This window comes from Mus pahari, chromosome 23 (assembly GCF_900095145.1).
Source record: "Mus pahari chromosome 23, PAHARI_EIJ_v1.1, whole genome shotgun sequence".
NCBI classification, from domain to species: domain Eukaryota; kingdom Metazoa; phylum Chordata; class Mammalia; order Rodentia; family Muridae; genus Mus; species Mus pahari.
Genome location: NC_034612.1, coordinates 13552079 through 13567966, shown reverse-complemented (window position 1 = coordinate 13567966; position 15888 = coordinate 13552079). Strand labels below are relative to the sequence as shown.

General features: G+C 45.6%; 1 protein-coding gene across 1 annotated transcript in view; it reads left to right on the top strand.

Moving 5' to 3' along the window:
• Clip1 (CAP-Gly domain containing linker protein 1) overlaps positions 1 to 15888 on the top strand; it is an 80884-nt gene that overhangs the window by 34910 nt on the left and 30086 nt on the right. The window contains exons 12-18 of the mRNA XM_029533866.1: positions 1379 to 1436; positions 1802 to 1885; positions 2667 to 2823; positions 5975 to 6140; positions 6212 to 6427; positions 12160 to 12276; positions 14500 to 14606. Of these exons, the coding sequence (XP_029389726.1) occupies positions 1379 to 1436; positions 1802 to 1885; positions 2667 to 2823; positions 5975 to 6140; positions 6212 to 6427; positions 12160 to 12276; positions 14500 to 14606 (905 nt within the window). The remainder of the gene's footprint in view (positions 1 to 1378; positions 1437 to 1801; positions 1886 to 2666; positions 2824 to 5974; positions 6141 to 6211; positions 6428 to 12159; positions 12277 to 14499; positions 14607 to 15888) is intronic.

Here is a 15888-nt window from a genome sequence, read left to right as displayed (position 1 = left end):
GTGTAACAATAAACCTTTAATAAATGTTTTAAGTGCCCCATTCTGCTGCCCTCTCTTCTAAAACTCCAAGAGTTCATTTTTTTATTTGTTTTGTTTTAAATAATGTAAGACGTTCCTCTCCGTGTTTTGGGGAACAGGTACCACCTGATGCCTAGCTTTGTGACCGACACAGACGGGCACCCTGTAAGCTTTGCTGGCTTATGGCTCATGTGCTCGACTTTCAGTAGTCTCTGTTGGAGGTACTCATTCAAATAAAAAACCTCTCCTGGGGATGCTGGCGAGATGGCTCAGTGGCTAAGAGCCCTGGCCGCACTTGCCGAGGACCTGGGTTCTGTTCCCAGCACCCACGTGGTGCCTCACAACCGTTGGTAACTCTAGTTCCAGGAGCTCTGACATCCATTTCTGTGTATCTGATGTCCTGCGTGTGCACCAGGCATGTATGCATTGCACATGCATGTATACATTGCACAGGCACACAGACAGTGTATAGGCAGACATGCAGGCAAAACACCCATACACATAAAATCAAATAAATCTTGGAAAAGATTTCTTGTTAATGCCACTTCCAAATCTATCTCAGGAAAACCAGAAGAGCTCCTTTATCTTAGTTTGTTACCACAAACTGTTTAGAGCAGACCTTAGCTAGTAAGATGGACCAATGCTGCTTAAAACATTGCCCAGGGGCTGGTGAGGTGGCTCAGTGGGTAAGAGCACCCGACTGCTCTTTCAAAGCTCCGGAGTTCAAATCCCAGCAACCACATGGTGGCTCATAACCATCCATAACAAGATCTGATTCCCTCTTCTGGAGTGTCTGAAGACAGTTATTACATTACTTACATGTAATAAATAAATAAATCTTTAAAAAAAACAACCACGTTGCCTAGACAGATTTTAGGCTTGAGTTTAGTTGTTTTTTTCTGGTTACTATGAGCGGGGGGAAAACAGAACTCTATTATTTTTCAGGCAGATATTTTTCCTTTTCCTTTTTTTTTTTTTTCTTCTTGTACTGGGGATTCAACCTGGGGCTTTGCCCTTGCTAGGCAAGAACTCTACCACTGAGCCACATCCCAAACCCTCTGGCAGGTTTCAGAGGAAAGGGCAGCTCTCAGAGAGTTGGTTATGACAAACATGTTCCTGCACACACATATAAATGTGAATGTATATACTTACATATATGTGCCTGGATGTACTCTTGGGTACAGATATACATGCATACACGCACGTGCAAACCCCACTCCTGTGTATGGACATGTGTAAAATGCGCGTTAGTCTTAATGAGACAAGGTACAAAATGGATGTGGCATTGTAACTGATAGACACGTTTGCTCTTTATCACCTGAAATCCTGGTATGACGAATATCTGGTTCTTTTTCTCTAGAAAGAAAAGTTTGCCAGTATTTCAGAGGAGGCGGTCTCTGCTCAGACAACTATGCAAGGTATGTCTCACTGAAGTATAAGCAGAAACTTTTAGGGTATGTCATTACGGGGGCTTAGGGGCTGGCTTTGGGTGTGCATAATGTAGTCTAATGTCATAATTTTGGAAGTTGTAGAATGCACAGGAAAACTGCATTCCATTGGTTTCCTGAGCTTCCAACTCGAAAAATAGTTTTTTCTTCTTTTGACCTAAGGCTTGATCCATATTAAAATATGCATATCCCTCTGAAGGAATGGTCGCGTCTGCACCTTTGCTATCGAGCTTTGACTGAAGGGGAAGAGGGATGCCTAGGAAAGGCAGCCAAGTTCTAGGTGGCCTCATTAAATGTGAAATATATACAGTAAGCTTTTAACTTTATCCTAATAGATACTGTAAATAAACTGCACCAGAAGGAGGAACAGTTTAACGTGTTGTCTTCTGAACTGGAGAAGTTGAGAGAAAATCTAACAGGTAAGGCATTGTAAACTGGTGACTAGCCATTACATCCAGTAGGGTGCCTAGGAGGGAAGTTCATTCGTGTTACAGTAACAGATCTGCCACACAGACCTGGCTCACGCAGGCCCCGTGATACTCATTTGACATATGTAACCTGGCGCATGTCTCCTTTTCTCTGCTTTACAAAAGGCCAGCATCTATCATCGCCGCTGCCCCTGCTCTCCTTACGCAGTAGCTCACACAGGGCAGCACACAGCTGACCCTGACCCCTTGCCCCTCGCCTCTAGCCTTGGCCTTTTCGTTCTTCTCAACCCTGGCCCAAGTCAGCTCACGTGACTTCTCTCACTCCCATCTCATTCATTAGAAGATGCTCTAGTGCTTGCCCATCAAACTCCACGTTTCTAGGTGTTCATCTCGACTCTTCTGGCCCTCACCCATGGCACTCAGCATTTATAGGACGTGCCAGGCCCTCCCTGGGGGATTTGCCTCGCTTGCTTCTCGTTCCCCAGCCTTCCTTCAGGTCATTTGTTAAATTTCACCAATTCAGAGTTCCACATAATGTGACTCCTTCCTTCTCTCAACATGCTTTCTCCACTTCCAGGATTCCTCTTGCACCACCTCTTCCTATTGCATCGTTTCTTTATTCAGTTTATAATCTGTCTCTGCTAGAATGCGATTTCCATGCAAGCAGAGATGACTATCTGCAAAAACATCGCTAGGGTAAAGATGCATTCAATATATATATATATATATTTGCTCTTAACACAACAGTGCTATTTATTTTCTGTATATTCAGACATGGAGGCAAAATTTAAAGAGAAGGATGACCGCGAAGATCAGCTGGTAAAGGCCAAGGAAAAATTAGAAAATGACATTGCAGAAATAATGAAGATGTCCGGAGATAACTCTTCTCAGCTGACAAAGATGAATGATGAATTACGTCTGAAGGAAAGGTATGTACGACCGCCGGAGAGCACGCCTGTTGTAGAGTGGGCTCAGCAATAGGGTCTTGATAGGGGATTAACAGCACAGGGCTGCTGGATGGGCATAAACCCAGCATGTGGGAGGAGAGCAGGTAGATTTCAGTCTGGTCTATAAAGTGAGTTCTAGGCCAGCCAAGGCCTAGAACTATGTATAGTGAAACCCTGTCTTAGAAACAAAACAACCCAGGAAAATGAAAGGCTCAGGGTTGTCCTGGTTTAAGGTTTCCGGGTTCCTCTTCTAGCTGTGTTTCCAGTTTCAGTTTCAGATTTTTCTTCTTTTACTGTGTGTGTGTGTGTGTGTGTGTGTGTGTGTGTGTGTGTGACTTTCTCTCTCAATGTTTGTGTCTGTCTCCATGTGTGTCTATGTGTTTATGTGTCTGTCTCTGTGTGTATGTCCGTGTGTGTCTGGGGATTGCAACTACAGTCCAACTTTCTGTTCCTCCCTCCCTGAAAGAGCCATTTGGTCAATCACAGGGGCTGTTTTTTACTCTTCCACCATGGGCTCTAGCTACCCATCAGGCTTGGTCAGCGAGTACCGAGCCCTTTCACCAGTCCTTGTGTGGCCTTCTGAAATGAGCTCCACTCACTTAACTTGTTGAGGAGGGCAGAGTTAAGGAAGGAGTAGAGTAGGATTCTAGACCCCTCAGTGACTTAAGGAGACAAGGCACTGGTTTAATAATGGCAGTAACATCTTTTACAGGACCTTAAAGATGTTTGTAACTTCCCTCACACAATGACAGGAAACACCCATTGAGTCTTACTGTGTGCTTATTGTGTTTATATAGAGAATATTTTTCTAGCTTCCTATTTTAAAGGAAAAGGAACCAAGGCTCACTTGAGGTATCCCAGCTGAGCCACTTGGTCTTGGCCCTTACTTCTTTTACTTAGATTTTCCTAGTACTAAAACTTCTTTTATCTTAAGGTCTGCCACTAATAATGTCTAATATTCTTAGGTTCTTTTTTGTTAGTTTGTTTTTGCGATATGTAGTCCTGGCTGTCCTGGAACTCCCTATATGAACCAGGCTGTCCTTGAACTCAAGATCTTCTTGTCTCTGTTTCCTAAGTGTTGGGATTCAAGGTGTGTGCCATCATACCCAGCTTATTCTGAAGTTCAAGTTGCCTCTCCCCACCCCCGCCATAGCAGTCATTATAAACCAAATACTTAATTAACGAGGCAAAGATTTAGAGAACATTTTGGAACCATTAGAACTTTACTTTGTGGGCTGGTGAGATGGCTCAGTGGGTAAGAGCACCCGACTGCTCTTCCAAAGGTCCGGAGTTCAAATCCCAGCAACCACATGGTGGCTCATAACCATCCATAACAAGATTGATGACCTCTTCTGGAGAATCTGAAGACAGCTGCAGTGTACTTACATATAATAAATAAACAAATCTTTAAAAAAAAAAAAAAAGAACTTTACTTTGTAAAGTACTAATGCTTATAAAATTTTATTGCTCTCCAGCCTTTTACCCACACACCCCAGTTCGGGTTAGGGTTAGGGTTAGGGTCACCAGGCACAGGCCTCCAGGTGCCGCCTGTGCAGGTCACAGATAAGCCAGCACAGCCTCCCAGCTTGAGCGCTGCTTGTTGATTCCTTGATGGCCCTGACTCTGGGCTACTGTCTCCTGTTGTCACCACGCCCCCGAGGAGCTCATGCTTCCCTCTGTCTGTGTTATGTCCCTGCAGGTGCAGGACAACTTCCAGAGTCACTCCTCAAACTCTGTCTACCTCTATTTGAAAGGCAGGGTCTCTTGGTGGCTTGGAACTCCTTAAGCAGGCTAGGCTACCTGGCCGGAGGGCCCCAGGGATCAGTCGGCCTGCCTCTGCCTCCTGAGGGCTGGCATTATAAGCATGTGCCGCCATACTTGGCTTTTTTATAGAGGTGCTGGGGATTGAACTCGGTCCTCATGCCTGCAAAACAAACACCTTACTGCCTGAGCTGTCCCACCAGCACCCATCTGGTTCTCTTTAAGCAACAATTACTTATGGCAATTTTTGTATTTTCTTTTCCCAAAAGGCATTTAAATAACCTTTTGGTAACTCAGTCTGCTGAAAGTTTGAAACTTATTTTTTTTCTTAACACTTTTTTAGATTAAAAAATAACCTTTAATAAAAATTTTTAGATTTATCTTCATTTTATATGTATAGATTTTTGCCTACAATTATTTAAGGGCACTATGTGCATGCAGTACCTGCACAGGTCAGAAGAGGGCATCAGATTCACACAATCTAGAGTGGTTGTGAGCTACCATGTGGGTGCTAACCAAACCTTGGTTCTTTGAAAGAGCAGCCAGTACTCTTAACCATTGAATTGGCTTTTTAGCCCTATCTATTTCTGCCTGCCTGTCTGCCTATCTAGCTATATATTTATCTGAGATAGGGTCTCTGTATTGCTCTGGCTGTCTTAGAACTTGCTGTATAGACCACACTGACCTTGAACTCCCCAAAATTAATCTGCCTCTGTCTCCCAAGTGCTGGGATGAAAGGCGTGCATCATCATGCCTGGCCTAATATATTTATCTCACTCATTCCTTTATTGATCTATTAATATAAAGTAATAAATCCTTGCAACTATAATAGTTGTTACTCTAAATGTATTTAGAACAATCACAGTTAAAGTTATTCTTCAGGTAAGTCACGTTTAAGTTTGTCTTGATTTCAGGTATAATTGTATACTCATCAATTTTGCAGTCTTTGAGACAATTATTATTTATAATATATTTCTAATATAACTTCAGTTTTAAACACAAGAAATCTAGATAGAGCTATGGTTCAGTAGATAAAGTGATGAACCTGCTTGAGAATTAGAGTTCAGATCCCCAGAATCTTGGTAATCCTAAGGGCCTTCAGTGACAGGGGAGGTAGAGATGGGAGGATCCCCCAGCATACAGCAGTAAAGAGAAACCCTGCTTCTAACATGGTGGATCATGAGGACTGGCACCCAAGGCTGTCTTCTAACCTCCATGTGCAGTGCTGTGGTGTGTGCATGCCTGGACTCACACATGATCACACAGACACGGTGGCCATGCATGTACACATAAATAGAGTACATATACACATAGCATATGCGCATGTATGTATAAAGAACTATCTGACAGTTTACCTCGGAACTCATTCTAGATCTGTGGAAGAGCTACAGCTGAAGCTCACAAAGGCTAATGAGAATGCCAGCTTCCTGCAGAAGAGTATTGGGGAAGTAACTCTTAAAGCTGAGCAGAGTCAGCAGCAAGCAGCCAGAAAACACGAAGAAGAAAAGAAAGAATTGGAGAAAAAACTGTTGGAACTGGTAAGGAGAAGCGAAAGGGACTGCCGTCACTGTGTGGCCAGGTGACTTAGCCCTTCCTTTGGGTTCTGCAGGAAAAGAAGATGGAAACAAGCAACAACCAGTGTCAGGACCTGAAAGCTAAGTATGAGAAAGCGAGTTCTGAGACCAAAACAAAGCATGAAGAAGTCCTGCAGAACCTCCAGAAGATGCTGGCAGACACAGAGGATAAACTGAAGGCTGCTCAGGAGGCGAACAGAGACCTGATGCAGGATATGGAGGAGCTGAAGACACAGGCCGACAAAGCCAAAGTATGTTCTGGGGCAGAACGAGTGCTCTTGGGTTATATCTTAGCTAGGTTCCACATCAAGGCTGCAAGAGAGGTTAGGGGCAGATGTGACCTGTGCATGCATGGCAGAGTGGCAGATTGCATCTGTTGTGGCTTTTAGTGTTTTGTGACAGCTGCTGTCCTTGTAGAGGAGGGTCATGGCTACAAGGTCTCTTCCCCAGAGTCCTGTGTAGCCATCACCACCCCTGTGCTGCTTGTCCCCAGTGGTTGCGACCTCTTACTGTTGCCTGGCCTCTGTCTGCTTGCTTGTGGTAGATTTTCTGTTGGAAAAGCACCTTTCTCTCATCTTGGCTGAGCCTGCTCTACCTTGCACTAGGGTGGTTAAAAGAGACAAATATCGCCGGGCGTGGTGGCGCACGCCTTTAATCCCAGTACTCGGGAGGCAGAGGCAGGCCGATTTCTGAGTTCGAGGCCAGCCTGGTCTACAGAGTGAGTTCCAGGACAGCCAGGACTACACAGAGAAACCCTGTCCAAAAAAAAAAAAAAGAGACAAATGTCAGAAAGGCAGGAGGCAGAGGCCCAGGGAAGTAAGTGGGTAGTGTTGGAACCAGAGGGAGCCCAGCTGATGAGCAGAGCCTTATAGGAAGAATTAAAATTCTAAGAAGGCTTTGACTGTCCCCAGGAAGCCTCTGTGAACTTGCCGACAAGGAAGCTGGGTTCACATGAATCAAGAAAATATCTAATTATTTGAAAATAGTTAGAACCTGGAATTTCAATTTATGGGTCAGGATCATAGCTAAACTCCATTGCATTATGTTCTTTGACTTTGGTAACTTAGTAAAGTTTACCTTTCCTACTACTATTTACCTTTTCTATTGATCAAAAATTTTTTTATCTCAAATGTTTATTTTACTGCATTAGAGAAGTTTAGAAAAGAAATTATGAAAGAGAATCTGAAACTATTAAAAAACCTCTTGTTAAGGCTGCCTTAGTTGTACAGGGCCCTCCTACCCTGCCCTAGTATCAAACTCCAGAAACCAAAAGGAACAGCAACACACACCCCACACTCCCCCCCACTAGTTAGGAGGACCTCGATATAATACATGTCAAGTGTAAGGGGTTCAGTTTCTCCTCTTCCACGTGCTATCAGAGCTTTCTCCTGTGCTCTCGTCTCAAACACATGTCCCAGCTCGATACACCACTTAACAGTGGATATGATTCCCATATTTGATGTCGCCTGTGTGGTCTCCTGTGTCTTGTAAGGCTTCAGGATTGCAGACTACACCACAGTGGTCTAGTAGCTCGTGTGACGCCGCACTGGCTTTGGTGGTTCTGTATAAAAAATCTTTTGGTTAAAGTACTAGGCTTATTCCTCTTCCAGATTGTCATCCGATGACAAACTCTGAAGAATCTGATGAGACCCAAGGGTGTCGCCTCAGACAAGCTTACGTGTGCAGCCAGTGAGCTTTTACATATCACTTGAGGAGGTCACTAAGCCCGTGACCCGGTGACCCAAAATTCTGCTGTCTATTCCAGAAGCCACTAGTTAAATGAGGCCGTGTAAAGTTAAATCTGCACAGCTTCGAATGCAGCTCTCTAGCAGGACTCAGTGCATTTCAAGAGCTCACCGGGCACATGTCTACCATGCAGAGGATGATGAATAACATTTATTTATATTAAATGTTAATAAATTAACATCTATTCCATCACAGGAAACTCTGGGTAGCACCAATATAGACATCATTAATTTATCTTACAAATTAGTACATTAAAAAAAAAAACACTTCATTGTAGCCAGCAAGGCCTAGAAATTAGTCTGTGACCCTGGGGCTGACACTCAGCCTGTTGACTGTCCTTCCTGCTAAGTAAGGGCTTACACACTGACAGCTTTCCCTCACTATCCCTCCTTTTGATAGAATGTATCCACCTATTTAAATATGCCCACTTTGTTTGTTTGTTTGTTGGTTGGTTGGTTTTGCCCCTGACACATAGTTTTAAAAAAAATCTTCTATGACTCTTTTTTGAGATAGAAATAACTGTCAGAAGAGTAAGGAGGAGGTTCATTCTTACTGTGGAACCCAGTTTCTAGAAATGATTTCACACCTTCTTTCAAAGAGAAGAAGTTAATGGGCCCTTTGCAAAGTTCCTTTCCTTTGTCCTGTCCCTTTATGGGCAGCTTCTCCAGCTCTTACCCCTTGTTATTCGGTTAGTGTTTACGAAGCTTATTGTAGGAAATTCTAAACTTTGGAGGTTTAGGTCACATTAAGTTATTTGGGCTTGCATTTGTCTGCTTGATTTCATTTGTTCCCATTCTTTCCATCTTTTGTCCCTGTAGTCGCTAACTTATTTGTTAACCTCAGCCAAAAAAGAGATTGAAGTGATGTCAGAAGAGCTGAGGGGTCTGAAATCAGAGAAGCAGCTCTTTGCCCAGGAGGCAAACGCTTTAAAGTTAGAGAAAGGTTCTCTTTTATCAAAGCTGATAGAAGTGGAGACCAAGATCACTTTGCTTCAGGAAGACCAGCAGAAACTGTGGTCGGTAAACGAAGCCCTCCACTTAGAAAAGGAGAGGGTCTCGGAAGAGAAGCAGGTCGCCGAGAAGCGCTATCAGCAGGAGCACCGGGATAGAGAGTCCCTGGCAGCTGAGAGAGACAAGCTGCTTAAGGAGATCAACACTGCCCAGGAAGAGCTCCTGAAGATGCACATGGAGAACGACTCCCTGGAGGCCTCGAAGGTGAGCATGCAGGTGCTCATCGAGGAGCTCCGCTTCTGCAAGGACAAGCTGATGGCCATGTCGGAGAAGGCGCGCGCCGAGAAGGAGCGCCTGGAGGGCCAGGTCAAGAAGCTCACCGCCGAGAACATGGTCCTGGTCAACGACAAGGATGACGTCATCCAGAAGCTGCAGAGCGCGTACGAGGAGCTCGTCAAGGACCAGAAGGCCCTGGTCCAAGAGATCGAGGACCTCACGAGCGAGAAGAAGTCGGCCGCAGAGAAGCAGATGAGCCTAGATAACACCTGCCTCACCCTGAAGGCCGAGCGGGAGAACCTCCTCCAGACCAACCGAGACCTGCAGTTTGAGAAAGACACGCTGCGCCAGGGCCAGGAGAAGCTGAGCGCCAGCCTGGAGGCCACCCTGCAGGTCAAGCAGCTGCTCAGCACCGAGGCCGAGACCCTGCGCACGCAGCTGGACTGCGCCAGCAAAGCGCTGAGGAAGGCGGAGCTGGATATGAGACAGCTCCAGACCTCGAACGCCAGCCTCACCAAGCTCCTGGAAGAGATTAAAACCTGCCGCGCCATCACGGACTCCGAGTGTATCCAGCTCCTCCACGAGAAGGAGAGCCTCGCGGCCTCCGAGAGGACGCTCCTGGTGGAGAAGGAGGAGCTGCTAAGTGAGAATAGACTCATCTCGGAGAAACTCAGCAAGCAATCGGAAGAGGTGGCCCGGCTCGAGATGGGCCTGAACGAGAAGATCACCTACTTAACGTCCGAGAAGGAGGTGGCCTGCCAGAAAGTCGCCAAGCTGAAAAAGCAGCAGGAGAGTCTCCTGAAGGAGAAGTCGACCCTGGAGCTGCAGAACGGAGATCTGCTCGCCGACAGGGAAAGTTCTCTCAAGACCATAGGGGATCTGAGAAGGAAGTGCGAGCAAGAGGCCACAAACAGGCGGATCGTTATGCAGGAGAAGATGAAGCTGCTCGGTAGCATCGATGCGCTGAAAAAGGAGCTTCAGGAAAGAAAGAAGGAGAACCAGGAGCTGACGAGCAGCAAGTGCGACCTCTCCTTGTTGCTGAAAGAGGCTCAGGATGCCAAGAAGAACCTGGAGAGGGAGCACTGTAGCATGATGCAGGCGAAGGAGAACTTGAACGCTGAGCTGAAGACCTGCTGCTGCGAGAAGAACATGCTGCTGAGGGACGGCCTGAACCTGCAGGAGGAGTGTCAGAAGCTGAACGAGGAGATTCGGGGGATCCAGCAGACGTTAATCCTGGAGAAGGAGGCCAGGGCCAAGGAGAGCGAGACCTCTCTGTACGAGAACAGCAAGCTTCACGGGAGAGTGGTGCTCCTGGAGGAGGAGATCCAGCGGCTGAGGGTGTGCAGCGAGCAGCTCCAAACTGAGAACTGCATGCTTACCCAAGAGAAGACCAACTCGGAGCAGAAGGTGGAGGAGATCGTTAAGGAAAAGGAGCTCCTGAGTGCAGAGACGGCTCAGCTCGCGGCCAACATCGAGACCCTCAAGAGCGACTTCGCTGCCCTTTCCAAGTCCAAGTTGGAACTGCAAGAGCTACACAGCTGCCTCACCAAGATCCTGGATGACCTGCGGCTGAACCACGAGGTGGCCGTGACCGAGAGGGCCGAGGTGCTCCAGGACAACAAGAACCTCCTGGCCGAGAAACAGGAGATGATACTGAGAAGCGAAGAGGCGCTGAAGGAGAAGGAGAAGCTGGAAGAGAGCTACTTCATCCTCCAGAAGGAGATTAGCCAGCTGGCCCAGACCAACAGCCACATCTCAGCCAACCTCCTAGAGTCCCAAAGCGAGAACCGGACTCTGAGGAAAGACAAGAGCAAGCTTACCCTTAAAATTAGAGAGCTTGAGACCCTTCATTCGTTCACGGTAAAGTGAGAGGTTCGAGTACTGAGCACCCAGAGTACTTACTAACTGTGCACTAACACTAGGGGCTTAGGTGATTTCTCTTCATTGCAACCTAGGGAAATCTACTCAACTAAGCTAGCTCTGTGTGTGTGCGTGTGTATGTGTGTGTGTGTGTGTGTGTGTGTGTATGTGTGTCTCTGTCTGTCTGTCTGTCTGTCTGTCTGTCTGTCTGTCGTCTGTCTCCATGTCCACCTTTTCATTACAGCCTAAGAGGTTGATTCATTACTGAATGTCTAATTGTAGAAGTCACTTCTCATTTCAAAAAACCCCTGAAAACTGTGAATAAAAAAGCATTTTTTAATTTATTTTTAATTTATGGAGAAGCTTTGATCCCTGCAAAGAAAACTCTCTTCTGGAGGCTTCTCTGTGTACACTGAGCAGACCGAAATACAGTCTCCTGTGTCATTTCATTCATCACATCTGTCCCTATGGAGGGGGACGAGCCCTCTGAAATCCCCATGGCTGATGGTAGAGCGTGTATAATACCAAATTCTCACCGTCATCATCAGACCCACCAAATAAAATCGTAATCAAATGTCTTAAATAGTCATATGATTATTTTTGATACTTAGTAGCTAAGAATTTACATTACTGGACATACATCTTTTTTATTCACAGTCATATCCACTACTCCATTTCTCTCATAGATTTTCCCACTCAGTGTCTCTCATGAAACACTTGAGCCTTATGCCATAATTGCCCAAATAATTTATAATCGTGTGAAAAATTCTTCACTTAAATTGAGTGACTTCAAAAGCCCCAAACTGGGATAGCCAGGAAAATCTTCCGTACTTACAGCAGTCAGTGTAAGAGCCGTTCATTCGACTCTCTAGGGTTGTTCTGCATCATCGCCAGATAGTCTGTCACAATGATGAGCGCATGCTTGTCAGTGGAACTTGGAACTTGGATGGAGGTGGAGAGGGAGGAGAGAATGTAGAAAGGGTTCAGAGTTGACTTCATGAGAAATGCCATGGGGAGGGCCTCCCGCCTTGATCTCCCTGATTTGTGTGCGCTGCTCAGCCACACAGACTCTGCGAGCAGCCTCGGCCGCACAGTCTGAACTCCCCGGATGGTGCCCGTGCTGTCTTCTCACGGTGTCCCCTTGTGCTTAGGCCGCTCAGACTGCAGAAGACGCCATGCAGATCATGGAACAGATGACCAAAGAGAAAACAGAGACGCTGGCCTCCCTGGAGGACACCAAGCAAACAAATGCGAGACTACAGAATGAAGTAATCAGATTTGTGTGTGTGCATGCATGTGTGTGTGTGTGTGTGTGTGTGTGCGCGCGCGCGTGTGTGTGTGTGTGTGTGTGTGTGTGTGTGTGTGCGTGTCTGTGTGTGTGTGCATATTCAGTCACTTAACTCAGGAGTAGTATTTTTGAAGTGTGGACTTAAAAGGTTTGATCTGTGTTAGACCTGAATGTACACCGTGCCGTGAATCTAGGACTTGCTTAGTAGCACTAAACTTTAAGAATTCATGGTGACACTGATGCATGCCTATAAACCCAGTCCTTGGGCAGTGGCAGTGGAAGAATTAGGAGTTCAAGGCTGGTCTGGGCTACATGAGATCCTAAAAACTAATGAAAAAGCCAAAGGATGAAGAGGGAGCCCTAATACGTGGCAGTCTTAGATAACTACTTAGTGGTGGCACTGTGTGAGTTTTATATCCTTGATTTTTATCCTACACAGTTTCCCCTTCGACTTTCTTCTAACTTGGAGCTGCCAACTTCCATTTCCCTACCCCTGTGCAGGCATTTTCTTGGCTTGGTTCAGTATTTACATCCTTTCATGTCTTCTTGAGCGAATCATTTCTGGGGCTGGGACAAATTTGTGGCATCACGTTATTTCTGTTCTGTCGACAAGTAGCATTCCCTTTGGACTCTGATACCCTGTGCCCATCTTCCCAGCTCACAGAAACCCTTCCTGAAAAGCTATCTGAAGTGGGATGTGAAGGTTTAGATAGTTAGTTTCAGGCGCTTTTTTTTTTTTTTTTAAGATTTATTTATTTATTATATGTAAGTATACTGTAGTTATCTTCAGACACACCAGAAGAGGGAGTCATATCTCATTGTGGATGGTTGTGAGCCACCATGTGGTTGCTGGGATTTGAACTCAAGACCTGTGGAAGAGCAGTTGGGTGCTCTTACCGGCTGAGCCATCTCACCAGCCCTCAGGCGCTTTTTAAAGTCACAGGCACAGAAGACATTCAGAAAGTAGTTCAAAGGAAGGGACTGCCAGGTGGAAAAGCTACGTGAAAACAAGGCCCCCTCATACAAGGCTAACGGTCAGGTCTTCCAAAATGGACATTTGGAGGCAATGTGGGTAAATAGAAATTTACAGAGAGTACGCCCAGGGTTTGAAGATTTTCCTGGAGGCTGGGACCCAGCAGAATTGGGTCTTCCCTCAGGAAGTCTGTTATCACCAGATCACGAGGTAGACGACCTGTTTCTTGGCCCTATTACAATGCTTTATTTCCTTCAGTCATACATCTAGGATATTGAAGGACATTAAAAGGAATATGGTATGTTAAAATCAGCATGGTACTTGTGGATTCCTGGTTGGTGGTGTATGATATGACAAAGGGAGGCATCTCCCTCCTCTGGCTATAAGACGTAAGGATATAAAGCCCAGGCTTGCTAGCCCGCCTCCAGAATCACGCCTTGTATGCTGGATGGACGGAACAAGCTCCATCCGGTCCCAGAACTCCAGCCACCAGCTCCTGATCATTCCGTTTCATTTCATTCCATTCATGAAATGCCTGACTTCCCCACTAGAGGGCAGGCGTTAAGAAGGCTCCAGGACAGTGTGGGGGAGGAATGTGTGTGAGGACCCTTCACTCTCACAGCACGGCTTCTTCCTCTTCATAGAAATTGCAGATGGATTAACAGTTTACCCCCAGCTGACAAATGGTTGATTCAAATCAATAAGCTTTATAAGTTTAGAACTGACATTGGAAAGATCATCTCCTATATTACTGATCAGTGAGGAGAGAAAGGGTTTTATTTTGATTGCAAAGATTGATCCTTGTTAATGCTGTTTGACGGCTGCTTCTTGCCTTTTAAAGATGGGCTGTTTTGAAGGGCAACCTCAGGGTGGAAATACTGAGAATTTTAAAAGAAAATAACAACGCCAGACATGGTAGTGTACACTGATAACCCCAGCCTGGGGAGGGGGACAAGGTAACCAACCAAACAGAAGCACACACGACTAAAGAAAGCTTCTGCCTTGACACACACTAGCAATTCAGGTTGGCATTTTGGCCAGGTGTGCAGGAAATGAGTGAACGAGGAGGAGAGTCATCTTTATCTCTTCCCCAGATGACTCTCCCTGCCACTTACAAATGACTAATGTCATCTATTTTTAAATACATATCTTTGTGAATAATTTATCCAGTCATGTCACTGAAAAATGAAATAATTTCATCCATTTTTTTTTCCCTCTTGGTCTTTTAAGTTGGACACACTTAAGGAAAACAACTTGAAAACTGTGGAAGAGCTGAACAAGTCAAAAGAACTTCTGAATGTAGAGAACCAAAAAATGGAAGAATTCAAGAAAGAAATGTGAGTTTGTCTCTTCTGAGGGGAATTTTACGTTTTCAAAGAAGAGCAATATCTGAAAAGATTAGAAAATAGTTGTCTATCAGTCTCCTAAAATGCATTCCCCACAGGCGAATTCAGGAATCGCCCTTAGAACCACGGCTAAGTTGAAGATCAAAGGGAGCTGGCCTGGCTGCTGAATCACGACACATAGCGTTCACTGTGACTTTATAACTAGATGGCTGGTTATGTGCTAGAGTAAAATTTGGATGTTTACATGATAGCTGGCCATAACATGTAGACAGGGTCATAACATAAGACCTTTTATTAACAAATACTTCAAAAGCTCAACATGGTGGTGCACACCTTAAATTCCAGCACTTCGGAGGCTAAGGCAGGTGGATGGATCTCTGAGTTCAAGGCCAGCCTGGTTTACCTATCAAGTTTCAGGACAGCTAGGGCTACACAGACAGATCCTGTGTCAAAAATAATTAACTAAAAATATCAAAATGAATCTTTCAAAACTTTTTTTTAAATAGAAAAAAAAAGTCAGACATGGTGGCACATGCCTATAATTTCAAGCACTCAAGAGTCTGAGACAGGATAATTACTGTGAATTAGAGGCCAGCCTGGGCTACATAGTAAATTCCAGGCTAGCCTGGGCTACATAGTAAAGTCCAGGCTAGCCTGGGCTACATAGTAAATTCCAGGCTAGCCTGGGCTACAGCTGCATTTATTAAGTGGTTGCTGGGGAAAAAAATGAGCAGCTGAGTTGAAATCCCGAGCACCTACTTACACAGACGAGTATGGTGGTGCTTCGGGGCAGAGCCAGGAGGGTCCCTGGGCTTTGCTGAACATTTAACATAGCTGCAACGGTGACCTCCAGGTTCAGGAGAGACTCTTGTCTCCAAACATGAAGCAGAGAGTGTCTGAGGCAGACACCAGTGTCCACTAGCCTCCATCCACATGTGCACACGTGCTCACGCGCACACACACACACACACACACACACACACACACGAATAAGAACATACATACCAAACATAAGGGAAACTAGCATTTTAGTTCCATTCAGAGAGGGTGGACTCAAGAAGAACTCAAGCGGTTTTCCCTCTGTGACACAAGTAGTTATGCTACCTGACCGTGGGACACTGGGGTGACTTTAGTTCATTTGTGTTACAGGTCTCCATTGCTCTAGTGTTTCTCCTGAGCTCTCTGGGCACATTAAGTAGTGGGGGATGGGGTGTGGTGGGGGGCAGAGCTACAGTGGACCTAACCGAGAGAGCCCTTATGTTTAGTTAGCATT